This window comes from Convolutriloba macropyga, chromosome 13 (assembly GCF_964194025.1).
Source record: "Convolutriloba macropyga chromosome 13, txConMacr16.3, whole genome shotgun sequence".
NCBI classification, from domain to species: domain Eukaryota; kingdom Metazoa; phylum Xenacoelomorpha; order Acoela; family Convolutidae; genus Convolutriloba; species Convolutriloba macropyga.
This window is the reverse complement of record NC_134480.1, coordinates 11,697,027-11,712,456: the sequence shown is the minus strand read 5'-3', so window position 1 is coordinate 11,712,456 and position 15,430 is coordinate 11,697,027. Positions and strand designations below refer to the sequence as shown.

General features: G+C 36.2%; 2 protein-coding genes across 2 annotated transcripts in view; both read left to right on the top strand.

Annotated features, from left to right (window-relative positions):
- Positions 1-5,865, top strand: part of LOC142351598 (uncharacterized) — a 67,642-nt gene extending 61,777 nt beyond the window's left edge. Inside the window, exon 2 of the mRNA XM_075403733.1 lies at positions 4,934-5,865. Coding sequence (XP_075259848.1) covers positions 4,934-5,311 — 378 coding nt within the window. The 3' untranslated portion in view covers positions 5,312-5,865. The remainder of the gene's footprint in view (positions 1-4,933) is intronic.
- The window catches only part of LOC142351621 (ATP-binding cassette sub-family C member 4-like), a 152,563-nt gene continuing 142,356 nt past the window's right edge, over positions 5,224-15,430 (top strand). Inside the window, exon 1 of the mRNA XM_075403758.1 lies at positions 5,224-5,261. The gene's annotated coding sequence lies outside the window, so the exon portion shown is untranslated. The remainder of the gene's footprint in view (positions 5,262-15,430) is intronic.

Genomic DNA, 15,430 nt, shown 5'->3' with positions numbered 1-15,430 from the left:
ACGTGTGATGTAAAAAACAAAAATATCTTTTAAAAAGAGCTCTTCGGTCTGAGACACTTTACTCCCATATCCAAGAGTAATCGGTTAGAAACTTTCGTTTCTAACAGATAATAAAATTTTTTTCTTATAAAAGTGGTATTTCTAACGGATATTCTAATTTTTTATTAATAAAGGTGCTTAAAAAACTTTCTGTAAATGGCTGATTATTCCTGCATCGTATGTCATGTACACATCTATTGCTCAAGCATAACGTACTCACACTTCTGCATCAATTACATAGCAAAAAAAGCTTAAAAACGAAAAATATCCCGAAATTTGCCCAAAAACAAACAAAAAATCCTCACCGAGAGATTTTGAAACCTGAAAATGTGCTTAAAAAGACGAACGTGAGGAGTAAAAAGCAGAAATGTCAGAAAAATTAACGGGCCCTTCGTTCTGGAAGACATTACTCCCAGAACCAAGATTAATCTGTCAGAAACTTTCTTTTCTAACAGATATTCTAATTTTTTTATTAATAATAGCGCTAAAAAACCTTCTGCACATGCCTACATGCCAGGTTGTTTCTGCATAGTATGTCATGTAAACATGCATTGCTCAGGCGCAACATAATCACACTTCTGAATCAATCACTTAGCAAAAAAAGCTAAAAAAACTCAAATAGTGCCGAAATTCAAGATTCTTCATGAAACACTTGGCAAAACAAGCTAAAAAACAGCAAATTATGCCGAAATTCCCCTAAAAGCAAAGAAAAAATCCACCCCGGGAAAATTTGAGACGTGAATACAATGCTTAAGACGACGCTCGTGAGGAGTAAGAACAAAAATGTCAGAAAAATGAACGGGCCCTTGGTTCTGGAAGACGTTACTCCCAGAACCAAGAGTAAACTGTCAGAAACTTTCTTTTCTAAAAGATATTCTAATTTTTTTAAATAAATAATAGCGCTAAAAAACCTTCTGCACATGCCTACATGCCATATTAATTCAGCATAGTATGTTATGTAAACATGCTTGGCTCAGGCACAACATATTAAAACTTCTTGATCAAACACTTGACAAAATGAGCTAAAAAAAACCACGAATTATGACGAAATTCCGAAATTCCCCCAAAAGCAAAGAAAAAATCCACCCCGGGAAAATTTGAGATGTGAAAGCAATGCTTAAAACGACGCTCGTGGGAGTAAAAACAAAAATAAACGGGGCCTTGGTTCTGGGAGACATTACTCCCAGAACCAAGAGTAATCTGTTGGAAACTTTCGTTTCTTACAGATATTCTAATTTTTTTATTAATAATAGCGCTAAAAAACCTAAAAGCAAAGAAAACTCCTCCCAGAAAGTTTTGAAACGTGAAAAATGCTTGAAATGACGCACAAGAGGAGTAAAAACCAAAAATGTCAAACAAAATAAAAGTGCTCTTGGTCTGGGAGACTTTACTCCCAGAACCAAGAGTAATCTGTTAGAAACTTTTGTTTCTAACAGACATTCTAAGTTTTTTTCCTATAAAAATGCCAAAAAACTTCTGTTCACGCATGGTTATTACTGCATAAAATGTCTTGTAAACATGCATTGCTCACGCACAACATATTCACACTTCAGCATCAAACACTAAGCAAAAATAGATAAAAAACCGCAAATTATGCCGAAATTCCCCGCAAAAGCAAAGAAAAAATCCTCGCCGGATAATTTGAAACATGAAAACATGCCTAAAATAACGCATGTGGGGAGGAAAAACCAAAAATGTCAAAAAAATAAAGAGGCCCTTGCGTTTGGGAGACTTTGCTCCCAGAAACAAGAGTAATCTCTTATTAACTTTCGTTTCTAACAAATATACTAATTAGTTCATGAATAAGAGAGGTAAAAAGCCTTCTCCACATGCTTACATGCCAGGCTATTTCTACATAGTATGTCATGTAATCATTTATTGCTCAGGCTCAACATATTCAAGATTCTTCATGAAACACTTGGCAAAACAAGCTAAAAAACAGCAAATTATGCCGAAATTCCCCCAAAAGCAAAGAAAAAGTCCACCCCGGGAAACTTTGAGACGTGAAAACAATGCTTAAAATGACGCTCGTGAAGAGTAAAAACCAAAAAGGTAAAAAATGGGCTCTTGGGTCTGGGAGACTCTACTCCCAGAACCAAGAGTAATCTGTTAGAAACTTTAGTTTTTAACAGATATTCTAATTATTTTATAAATAAAAGTGGTAAGAAACATTCTGCACATGCCTACATGCCAAGTTATTTCTGCATAGTAAGTTAGGTAAACATGCATGGCTCAAGCACAACATATTCAAACTTCTTCATGAAACACTTGGCAAAACAAGCTAAAAAAACAAAAATTAAGCCGAAATTCCCCCAAAAGCAAAAAAAAAGTCCACCCCGGGAAAATTTGAGACGTGAAAGCAATGCTTAAAATGACGCTCGTGAGAAGTAAAAATAAAAATGTCAGAAAATTAAACGGGCCCTTGGTTCTGGGAGACATTACTCCCAGAACCAAGAGTAGTCTGTCAGAAACTTTCGTTTCTAACAGATATTCTAATTTTTTTATTAATAATAGCGCTAAAAAACCTTCTGCACATGCCTACACGCCTGGTTATTCCTGCATAGTATGTCATGTAAACATGCATTGCTCATGCACAACATATTCACACTTCTGCATCAAACACTTGGCAAAATAAGCCTAAAAAGACAGCAAATTATGCCGAAATTCCCACAAAAGCATAGAAAAAATCCTCCCCGGGAAACTTTGAAACGTGAAAACATGCTTAAAGTGACGAACTTGAGGAGTAAAACCACAAATGTAAAAAAGAATTAAAGGGTTTTTGGGTCTGGGAGACTTTAATCCCAGAACCAAGAGTAATTTTTTAGAAACTTTCGTTTTTAACAGATATTCTAATTATTTTATAAATAAAAGTGGTAAAAAACATTCTGCACATGCCTACATGCCAGGTTATTTCTGCATATCATGTCATGTAAACATGCACTGCTCATGCACAACATATTCACACTTCTGCATCAAACATTTGCCAAAATAACCCTAAAAAGACCGCAAATTATGCCGAAATTCCCCCAAAAGCGTAGAAAAAATCCTCCCCGGCAAACTTTGAAACGTGAAAACATGCTTAAAGTGACGCACTTGAGGAGTAAAACCAAAAATGTCAAAAAGAATCAGAGGGTTCTTGGGTGTGGGAGACTTTAATCCCAGAACCAAGAGTATTTTTTTAGAAATTCAACATTAGCGCGAATTAGCTTATTAGCGCTAAAAAACCTTCTGCACATTCCTAAATGTTTATTTCTGCATAGTATGTCAAGTAAACTTGCATTGCTCAGGCACAACATATTCACACTTCTGCAACAAACACTTAGCAAAATAAGCTAAGAGAAACCGCAAGTTTTGTCGTTACTCGGGCTCGAAGGAATGCGACGGCACTGCAAAAATCCTCGGAGCTGTCACCGAACAGATGCAATTCTACCTAATCGAAAAGCCCAGTGAAAGAGCTTCAAGAAATTTTGACATTCTCAATCTTTGGTAAGTCCGCATTCCAAACTAAAAATCTTTGAACCTTGTCTTGCGGCAGCTCATCATCCCAATGTTTTCTTGTGACACGCCTGATGTCCTTTAAGAGCAGTCGGGCACCAACAGTAAACCGTGCGAGAAGACCAATAGGGTCAAAGAACTTCGAGACAAGACTTAGGACCAAGCGCTGCTTTAGTGACTTTGTGATAGCGCAGCTCGTACCACTACTCGCAACTAAATTGTCATTAGTGTGATCCCACTTTAGCCCGAGCACGTGCGATGAATCCCCCAAACGACATGAAATATTAACCTTGGGCTCAGTAGGTTGAGGAGAACCATCAGTTCGATCAGCCAGATTTTGCACATTGCTTACAAACCTTTTAAGCTTGAACCCACCAAGATGGAGGAGATGTACCAATTCTTTCGATCTATTGATGGCTTTCTCAGGAGACTGCACTGAGTCAAGTAATCAACCATGTAATAGTATTCAAGAACGGCTTTTACAGCTTCGGGTGAAAATTGGCATTGTCTCTCGCAGTGTGTTGTAATGCATAGTTGGCGCAGGTGGTCGTATATTTAGCCCCGAAAATATGGCGCGTATATTGGTACCCTGAAACGTTAGTTGTGGGGTCCTTCCGCCACAGAAAGCGAAGTGACGTGTGATCTGATGGTTATATGCCAACTTGTAGAAACATTCCCTCAATTTCGGCAGATACAGCATTTGGCTGCTGTCGGAGAAGTACATAAATATGGTTTTGGAGCAGATCAGGGCCAGTGAGCAAGGACTTATTCAGTGAGGCACCATGAAACGTAGCTGCTCCATTGAGCACACTACGCACCTTACCCGGTTTGTTCGGGTTTAAAACTGAACGGTGGGGTAGGTACCGCTCTTCATTGGACCGGTTCTCAACCATGTGAGCGTCCGGAACCTCAATTACAAATCCATTATTTAGAAGGCGCTTAATTTTTAAAATTTCAGTCCATCATCATCGCACTGCACTGCTAACATAATATCAGCATCATTTTTAGCGTTTTGCTTGAAACGTCTGAGCACAGTTTTAACGCGCTTTCTCAAATATTCAGCGGTTTTGAGAATACGTTGACACTTTAAAAATTCAGTGCACTTCTTACTTAATTGCAGCTCGTTTTCAGCACATTCCCTAAATAACTTTAGCACTTTTATCTTAATTTCAGCGCACTTCATAAAATTTTAGCGCATTATTAGAAAATTTTTTGCGCTCAAACTTTTATAAAATCAGCGCATTTCTTACATAAATTTCAAAAAACTTCTCGACCCCAGGAGTGGTCTTCTGAAAAGATCGTATTCCATTGCACTAACTGGTTTCTTGTGTGCTCGCCGCGCATTCGAAGCCATCTGATAGTAAAAAAAACTGTAATCAAATTTTTCTATTCAAAACAGGCTATGCTCACAATGGTAATAGACTGGGCAATCAAGGAGGGGCTTCCAACTGACAGTGAGGCAGGGTTCTGGACAATTTACAAGAGAGAAGAGGCTGCGCCATTGGAATCTAACGGAACTCTGAGTCAGACGAATGAGGACATTCGAAAAAATCGAAACCTGTTCGTTAGGTGGTTTGGATCATTTTCTACGCCCATGTTCAACGGAGGTTGGCGCAATGAGACGCAGCCTGGAAATACTCTGGACGCCCGCGACGAGCGATGCACGGCCCAGAGTAGACCCGGAAAGCAGCCGGAATATGTTGGATTGGATGACTACGAGTGCAATGGTACTCAATTGCATTACGCAATATGCCAAGTGCTATTCGCAGGATATTAGTTATCCTGCACTGATCTGGGAATGCACTAATCAAGCACGCTTAAATAATGGGCAAACGGCGCAACAAAAAGAGGGCTGGTTTTCTTTAAATATTCTAATTATATTTGAATATGCTACTTAAATATATTACTTTCAGAAATTACTATTCTATTATTTTTCCCTTCTAATAGTAAAAAAAAACAATTAATCTATATCCGCTGATCATGGCATGTTTGATATTCACGTCTTAAAGTATATCAAAAACGAGAGACAGCTAGATAATCAACAGCTAAAAACATTTGATTTTTTGAATGAGCTCAGAAAAGAAAAACATGCTGGCAGAATGGAAGACAAAAAACTATTGTGTTACACGTGCATAATTTAATTAATTCATTAGATGACTATGAAATTTTTGCATTATTGAAAGCAGAAATGACAACGAGCTGCTTATAAGAACACGTGAGTTGCAACAAAGTAAACTTTTCGTTTAGCCACCATATCTTCAAAAGACCCAGTTTGCATTCATTTTAAATAACAAGATCTACTGAAGCCAATAAAAGTGTTCACCGAATATATTTTGAGTTTTCGACTTTAGACTAATCAAAGTTTAATCGACAGGACCCGGGTCGAATGTCCTCCCTAAAATCCTCCCATTTTGATGTTAGAGGGGGGGGGGGTAATTTGTCTTTGGGGGGTAAATTGATATAAGAGTGTGGGGGTAATTTGTTCAGAGGGGGTAAAATGATGTAAGAGTTGGGCTGCAATGGGAGGACTTTTGATGAATTAACCCCCCTGACTGAAATTGCCATGTAGAGTGGGCTGCAATGGGCTGCAATGGGAGGAATTTTCAGGAATTACCCCCCCCCCCTGACTTAAAATGCCATGTAAGAGAAGCTTAAATCGAAAATTGATTTATGGATGAACAGACTTCGAACCCCACTTTAAAGATTAAGAAAATTAAACAACATTAACACCTGTTTAGTAGGAAATTAAAATTGAACTATAAAAAGCGCCAAATATGGATAAAAAAGATAAAATAAGATTTTGTACAAAGTAAAAATTAAAAAGTTCACATCCTTTTGAGGTTTCCTCTCCCTTAGGAGTTATTTGAGACAGTTCAAAAATAAATAGTATGAAATAAAAAAAATCTTAAACATTTACCGGGTATATAATACTTACAAAATTAAAAAATAATTATGGATAATAAAATCATATTTTAGCACAAGATGATTTGAAATTCTTTATTGTTCTATATTGCTTCAAAAAAAGGACTTTCGTAGTCTTGTTTTTCTGCTTCCAGAACTGTCATCTATGTTGTCAAAATGGGATTTGGGTCCCAAATTTTTGTAAGATCAGCCGTAAATAGCGCTGACTAGTCGGAAAACCGTAATTTTCTTACACAATTTAATGTTGAATGCGTTGAATTTAGCGTAGATCTCACTTATTTTCCGTTGAATTTAGCGTTGATCTTACCCGAATTCATCTCATTCAAATCCAATCTTACGCAAAACATATAAGAATGATGGTGAATGTGTTGATATATGTGAGATCTACGCTAAATTCAACGCAAAACAAGTAAGATTTACTCTAAATTCGACGCAAAATAGGTAAGATCGACGTTGAATGCTTTGAATTTGTGTAAAAATTTACGCCAAATTCAACTCAAAATAAGTAAGATCTACCTTAATTTCGACGCTAAATATGTAAGATTAGCGTTGAATGCGCTGAAAATATGTAAGATCTACGGGAAGTTTAACGCAACATATGAAAAGTCAATGCTAAATTTAACGAAAAATAAGTAAAATCTACGCTAAATTCAATGCAAAATATGTGAGATTGGCGTTAAATGCGTTGAATTTATGTAAGTTCTACGCTAAATTCAAAGCTAAAATTATAAATTGGTGTTGATCTTATATAAATTTAGCGCATTCAACGCCATCCTTATATATTTTTTCGCTTTTAGCCTTGAAACTACGGCTCGGGTGGGATCAATCTATCCCACAGCAGATTGAATGTCTTCTTTAACTACCGTTCATTTTTTGATGGTTCTGTCTTTTTCTTTATTGCCCTTAATTTGTTGACGAGTACTCCGTCTTGTAGTAGTTGAGGTTTCGGAATTATAAGATGAATTTTTGGAAGTTTTTGCGGAACGCTTAGTTCCTTCATTTGTTAAAGTGTGAATGGCATTTGTATTGCAATTGATTTGCTTGCGGTTTTTCCGAAGCTAATTGATGCAATTATGGACTCTGCGGAGTCTGAAGTGGCAGTTTGATTTTTGCTCTCTTTCAACAAATGGTCTTATTTAGTGTTACGCTGCTACGACCGGATACCCTGCTTAGATCATTGTTTATATTTATTGGTCTGTCAATTTGCCATTTGTTGTTTTTCGAGAAGGTCTTTTTTACTGAAAGAAATTTCTGTAAAGTTATCCCCGTAATTTTTGGTGGCCATTTATTTATATAATCGGCCAAATCCATGTCACGTCCCTGTTTCAAGTTGATAATTGCAATGCAGTTCTTGACTTCAATTTCTTACTCGGAGTTTTGATTCTGTTCGTTTTGGGACTTGTATTGAGAATATCCCAGAGACTAGAAATCCCAGAGACTAGAATAACGTATAATATATCTACATCCTTCTTGTGTTTTTATTGGCATTTATTTTGCAGACCTATTCCACTTGAATACTTATTTTGGACCCTGGAATCGCTCGCAGGAATATTCTGGCTAGATTAGCCTTTTTGTCGTCTTTCACTTTCCTCTGTTTTCCTGCTGCTGTATTTGTAGCGGCTCACATTACTTTTTCAACTTCCATGTCGCTGCAGTTTCCCATATCAGCCAACTGTTCCTCTGTGAGGTAGCTGCGCCACACGATTTCTTCCTCGTCTGAATAGTGATCGATGGGCGTTTCGTATTACAAGTTTTTGATGTCTGTCTGTCTTTGTTGCAGTTTTAGACTTAGTATTTTACAAGATCTTCAAAAATGAGCAACAAAAGTTGTTAAGTTTGTTGCTCGTTGTCTCAACTGATACACAATTGATTAGTTTGTGTGAATGAGATTCAATTGTTTATTTTGTTGTACTTTAATGCACGAAATTTGACGTTAAATAATTTTGTTTAATATTTTGGCAAAGCCAATTGCTCTTTCGTCATTTGCGGATGCTAAGCTATTTTCTATGTTATTTTTTCAACAAACATTTTGAATCATTTTCCGTTCAAACTTATTGCTGGTTATTGTCGCACAGATCTGTGGATTTCATTATTGTTTTTGTATAATTCTCTACTAATCTTGACTACATTTGATCCGGATGCATCTATAAATAATTGAACAATTTCATATTCAGAAAATTCATCTAAGACCGTTAACAATTTTTTTTTAGTTTTTTGCTCATCATAAATTAGCTATCCAAAATCTAGAGTAGTTTCGTCGTTAGTTTCTTTAATTTAATTAATGTAGACCATTTATTGTGCAGAATTGCAAAATTTGAATCCTTATCATTTTTCCCACAGGCTTAACATTCAACAGTTTTGACTAGTTTACCACCGTTAATATACGGCCACCAACAATTTCCCGGAAGACTGAGCAACGCAAAAATGCTCGAGTGCGATTAATAGATATCTTTAGGCAAGGCCTCCTTCAAGGCTTTGGCATGGCTGTCTTTTTATCAATGCGAACACATCCACTCTTGATACTTAAACCAAGACATAGGCGGTGAATGTTTCATCTAATTATTTTGAGCTACTATTTATAGTCCCTCAACACGCAATCCAAACTTCTTTTATGCATCGTTTTTTTCCGGTCAATACTAATAGAACTGATCTGTTGAAAAATTTTCCTATGATGACTGTTTTTGTCTTATGCCTGATTCGTTGAGTGAGTTTTGAACGGAGAAGTTGATCCGGGAGACGCGCAGCTCTTTAGGTTTAAGCCAGATCCAGAATTTTTTACTGGGGAATTGTGAGGCTCATTATCAAAATCAAATGTTTTTTATATTAGAGGGGTTGAAGTTTTCTTGATTTGACAAGGCATTTCAACTATGTCAACAGTTTTTTTCAATTTCTGTTATTTCTGTTTATAGAAGTTTTTGAAGAAGGTAACATCTGATTTTTGCAAGAATTATGGGCAAAAAGCAACTAATGTGTTTGTGGTTTGTGAGTGTCCCAGGCTGTGGGTAAGTAATGTAATTATTATGGACAAGACATTTTGAAAAAAATGAAGCAAATAGAAACAATACACAAAACAATAAAATTAACGACCTTGAATATAGTGAACCACAATAAGAGTACAATGAGAACTTTAAAACCGGATATAATGCGCAACACAAGTTACGCCGTGGTGCATCTGAAGATAAAAAGGTCGCTAGAAACGATTGTTTGCAATTAGGGACCCAATTCTTTTCACAATTCTGCATGTGCCACTTACCTCGCAGTTGGACTCATTTTTCCTACATTGTGATTTTTGAGGTTTTGATTGTACGTTTGAATTGCCTTTATCATGAACAATCTTTGATTTACTCAATGAAATACGTTGCTGATTCTGTTAACCCATTTCTGCGTAGGGATGCTCCGCCCATCTGTCTTTATCCTGAGATATAACCATGAAACGCATATGTCGTTGCACATTGCTAGGCTTTTTTGCTGCAACGTATTCCAACCTCCGTGATTTTTCTACCTTTGAAGGTTGGTGTTCCAGTTGGTTGTTTCGGATGTGACGTTCTCACTAAGAGTTTGACGTTGGCTCTTCGAGTGCTTCCCCGTATGTGGACTCTGGTGGGAGTTTGACTGCAGTGGTTTTGTCTAAGACTAGTGTATCGAAAGTTTTATTTTCAAGGGCCAATATTTTTTAGTCGACTTTGGTCACAATTTCTTCCAACCGAATAGTGGTTGAGCTGTTTTGCAGGCAAAAGTGGCTCACCGCAAAGAAAGCTCTGCTATGCTTTTAGTCCACATCCAAATTTGCAATTTTGCGTGGCAAAATTTTGATTTTTTTCTGTTAGAGAATTTTGGTCTACTTCGCACCGCAAAATCTCACAAGTTTCTGTTGTTGAATTTGTATACATTTTGATAAACTTCAATAGCCGTTTTCGCGCCGTGTTTGACAGCTTTGGATTTTATCGCTCGAATCCCTTAGCGAAGTTTACTTTGAGTTAAGTTGGCGTATATCAACTAGCAAAATCTATTTCGAAAAAGATACGGCTGAAATATTAATTGAGAAATGACTGAAAAGAATGATTTTACAGATTAACTTAACTTTGATCAGCAATTTGATCATGAATTTCATTACACCAAAAATGAAGTAAGCTCAAAAAAAAGAAATGCGAAACGGAAATAGTTGATGACAATGTCATAGATTAAAAATCATGCTTCCTTTAAACAAAACCGAAAAACCTGATTTTAAACTTGAACAAAAAAATAAGGGTTAAAACGCACGAAATGTGAAAATTGAAATTAACAACACTTTTAGAAAGCAAATTAATGAACTAATTATATTTTGTTAATACAATAAATGACCTCTGAAAATAGGAAAGTTTAATCTAGAAGTACTACTTGTACCCCATCGGAAAGATATTTTAAACGTCCATACCTAACTCTCAGGCGAATTCAGTACTGAGTCAGAGTCTAATTCAGGTCACATTTTGCACTGAATTTGTCTGATTCAGAGCTAAATCAGTGATTCATTCTGAATTATCTTCTGATTCAGAAAAATACAGAATACTTTCTCTGAATTTTGGTCTGATTCAGAGAAATTCAGAAATCACTTCACAGTTGGTTCTGAAATCCTTCTGAATCAGTACTAAAATTTAAAACTTCTCTGAAAATGTTCGGAATCTGTACTGATTGTCACCGAACTTTAGGTACGGGCGTCGTAACTAAAGGGGAGCTATGTTGAAAAAACGACTCAACCAGCATATGTACCAATTGGCGTCATTAGTTGCTGGTATAGGCTTGCAGCGCTTTATATTTGAAGCAACGGTGACTCCGATGCAAAATTAACACCCACCTAGAACGCATAATTTATATCTATTTCGTGCATTTGGTTGATAAAATAAGAACTTTTTGATACGAAGAATAGCACAATTAAAAATAGAACTAGTAGTCTTTTTCATGCTTTTCCTTGAAAAACGATAGTAACGAAGACAATTTTTAAGGTGACTTGGATTTTAACAAAGAGATCAAAATGAAGGTATCCGTATTTCGGGTGTAGACTTCAGATTGAGAAGGTGATGCCACATTGCTGAATGTTTTTGGAGGTGAAAATATTAAAAAAAAAACAAAATATTGTAATTGGAAAATATTGTAATTGGAAATTTCTTTAGTACAAATATTTCACATACAGCATGAGAGTGAATACAATACAGTTCACCTTTTCAGTACATGAAAACTGAACGCCAATGGCCATGTAACCAACGATGTTAAAACTCGGTTTTGCAATTTGAATCCAGCTTTTATGAGGACCATAAGTATCGAAATACCTTTCCTACTTTTTGTGGGACAAAAAACAAATAGGTAATTTTCGGTTATTCATCTCTTGCGTTAAGTTATTAAAAAAAAAAATCTCGAATTCATGATTGTCATTGTTGATCTTTTTGATAGGAAACAAAAAGAACGTCCCGTGAGTTTCATGCTGTTGAAAACTTTTCCTTGAGCAGAACTTTCCATTACTTGAACAGTTTTCTATATGCTTCAAGGGCTTTATGTCATTTTCACGAAACCTCATGATCACTAAAGTCTAGTCAAGGCCGCCTTGACAGAACTGAATCGAATGGCCATTCGGAAAAACAAAAGAAGCGCTCTGAATTCTAAAACATTTAAATGCTTTCACCCTCTGTTCTGTCGTTTGTCAAAGGAAGGTCACATGATGAGGATCCAGACTGCAATGACTTTTGCTCATACTGTTCCAGACCAAAATTATCTCTGATCAGACTGTCACTGTCCAAACAGTATCCTCTAAAAGAAATCTCCACTGAAAGTATCCTCTAAAAGAAATCTCATCTGAAAGTATCAAAAAGAGAATAATAAAATGCATTCGAGATTTGTTCAGATTTTTGTGCTACCCTGTCCAGAATAAGTCCAGACGTTTCTGCCCTAGAAGAAAATTCTGATCAGAATTTCTCGCACTTGGAAACATTTTTCACTTTGAATCATAAATTAGACTTGAACTAGACCCTTATCCAGTGTTCTCCAAAGTCCCATGATCTGTAAAAGAAAGATAAGTGTACGGGGCTTCAAATGTCTCTATAACATATATCCAATTCATCCAATTCATAAAAACTCAATTCTCTAGCTGAAAATGAAATCAAGCGAATTCACAATCAAAACTGTTTTGTGAAAGAAATTAACTTTGAAAAATTTCAGGTCATTGGTACTGTTTGTCGGTAACATAATTGAACTTTAGCAGTTATTTATAACAAACGTCTAAATCTCAAATTTTGAGTTCAGCTACTGCGTCATTTAAATGCTCTCCTTTATATGAGTATCCAAAGTGCTTTCTGTGCGGTCTATACAAGGTATTATAAGGTCATATAAGGTATTTGTGTAGCAGGTTTGAAGCGATATGCCTGATTTTCTGACATTGGAGCTGTCTTCGTAATTCGCCGTTTTGTTAACGGTGATTTCCTGGATCCCATAAGACTGGTTGCGTCAAGAGTTTATTAATTGTTCCATAAAAGTTAACATTGATGATCATGATTGGTGGCTCTATGGTGTCTGTATGACCATGGTATTCTGATAGTAGCATGAATGCTTCCGATCCCCAGGTGTAAAATGTTTCCCTCACTTGTTTGCTTTTGATTATTTGAAGCAAGGCAATGTGAAGTTCGGCATTTTTGTGTTGTTTTTATGTTGGTGGATTATCCTGTCCCCTAATTATTTTAGCTTGGATGCTTTGCCAATTGGCGTCATTAGTTGCTGGTATAGGCTTGCAGCGCTTTTGAAGCAACGGTGATTCCGATGCAATATTAACACTCACCTAGAACGCATAATTTATATCTATTTCGTGCATTTGGTTGATAAAATAAGAACTTTTTGATACGAAGAATAGCACAATTAAAAATAGAACTAGTAGTCTTTTTCATGCTTTTCCTTGAAAAACGATAGTAACGAAGACAACTTTTAAGGTGACTTGGATTTTAACAAAGAGATCAAAATGAAGGTATCCGTATTTCGGGTGTAGACTTCAGATTGAGAAGGTGATGCCACATTGCTGAATGTTTTTGGAGGTGAAAATATTAAAAAAAAACAAAATATTGTAATTGGAAAATATTGTAATTGGAAATTTCTTTAGTACAAATATTTCACATACAGCATGAGAGTGAATACAATACAGTTCACCTTTTCAGTACATGAAAACTGAACGCCAATGGCCATGTAACCAACGATGTTAAAATTCGGTTTTGCAATTTGAATCCAGCTTTTATGAGGACCATAAGTATCGAAATACCTTTCCTACTTTTTGTGGGACAAAAAACAAATAGGTAATTTTCGGTTATTCATCTCTTGCGTTGTGTTATTAAAAAAGAAAATCTCGAATTCATTATTGTCATTGTTGATCTTTTTGATAGGAAACAAAAAGAACGTCCCGTGAGTTTCATGCTGTTCAAAACTTTTCCTTGAGCAGAACTTTCCATTACTTGAACAGTTTTCTATATGCTTCAAGGGCTTTTTATGTCATTTTCACGAAACCTCATGATCACTAAAGTCTAGTCAAGGCCGCCTTGACAGAACTGAATCGAATGGCCATTCGGAAAAGCAAAAGAAGCGCTCTGAATTCTAAAACATTTAAATATTTTCACCCTCTGTTCTATCGTTTGTCAAAGGAAGGTCACATGATGAGGATCCAGACTGCAATGACTTCTGATCATACTGTTCCAGACCAAAATTATCTCTGATCAGACTGTCACTGTCCAAACAGTATCCTCTAAAAGAAATCTCCACTGAAAGTATCCTCTAAAAGAAATCTCATCTGAAAGTATCCTCTGAAAGTATCAAAAAAAGAATAATAAAATGCATTCGAGATTTGTTCAGATTTTTGTGCTACCCTGTCCAGAATAAGTCCAGACGTTTCTGCCCTAGAAGAAAATTCTGATCAGAATTTCTCGCACTTGGAAACATTTTTCACTTTGAATCATAAATTAGACTTGAACTAGACCCTTATCCAGTGTTCTCCAAAATCCCATGATCTGTAAAAGAAAGATAAGTGTACGGGGCTTTAAATGTCTCTATAACATATATCCAATTCATCCAATTCATAAAAACTCAATTCTCTAGCTGAAAATGAAATCAAGCGAATTCACAATCAAAACAGTTTTGTGAAAGAAACTAAATTTGAAAAACTTCAGGTCATTGGTACTGTTTGTCGGCAACCTAATTGAACTTTAGCAGTTATTTATAACAAACGTCTAAATCTCAACTTTTGAGTTCAGCTACTGCATCATTTAAATGCTCTCCTTTATATGAGTATCCAAAGTGCTGTCTGTGCGGTCTATACAAGGTATTATAAGGTCATATAAGGTATTTGTGTAGCAAGTTTGAAGCGATATGCCTGATTTTCTGACATTGGAGCTGTCTTCGTAATTCGCCGTTTTGTTAACGGTGATTTCCTGGATCCTATAAGACTGGTTGCGTCAAGAGTTTATTAATTGTTCCATAAAAGTTAACATTGATGATCATGATTGGTGGCTCTATGGTGTCTGTATGACCATGGTATTCTGATAGTAGCATGAATGCTTCCGATCCCCAGGTGTAAAATGTTTCCCTCACTTGTTTGCTTTTGATTATTTGAAGCAAGGCAATGTGAAGTTCGGCATTTTTGTGTTGTTTTTATGTTGGTGGATTATCCTGTCCCCTAATTATTTTAGCTTGGATGCTTTGTCTTTAGAAAAAAAATTTGCAAGCAATACAATTGGTATTCGGATTGCTTTGTTTTCAATATCACTGTCATTGCAGCTGTTCTGTGACGATCAATAATTACTATTTCTTTGCAATTTGACAGCTTTTGAAAGTCAGAGGTGCCCGTCTGCAACATAAATTGTACCTCTGTGTGTTTATCGACCTTCTCTTCTTTTTTACTTGAGTATCTAATTGATATATTTTTGATGAAGGCGATTCCATGTCTCCTGATTCGCTGGATCAACATCTTTTTCTT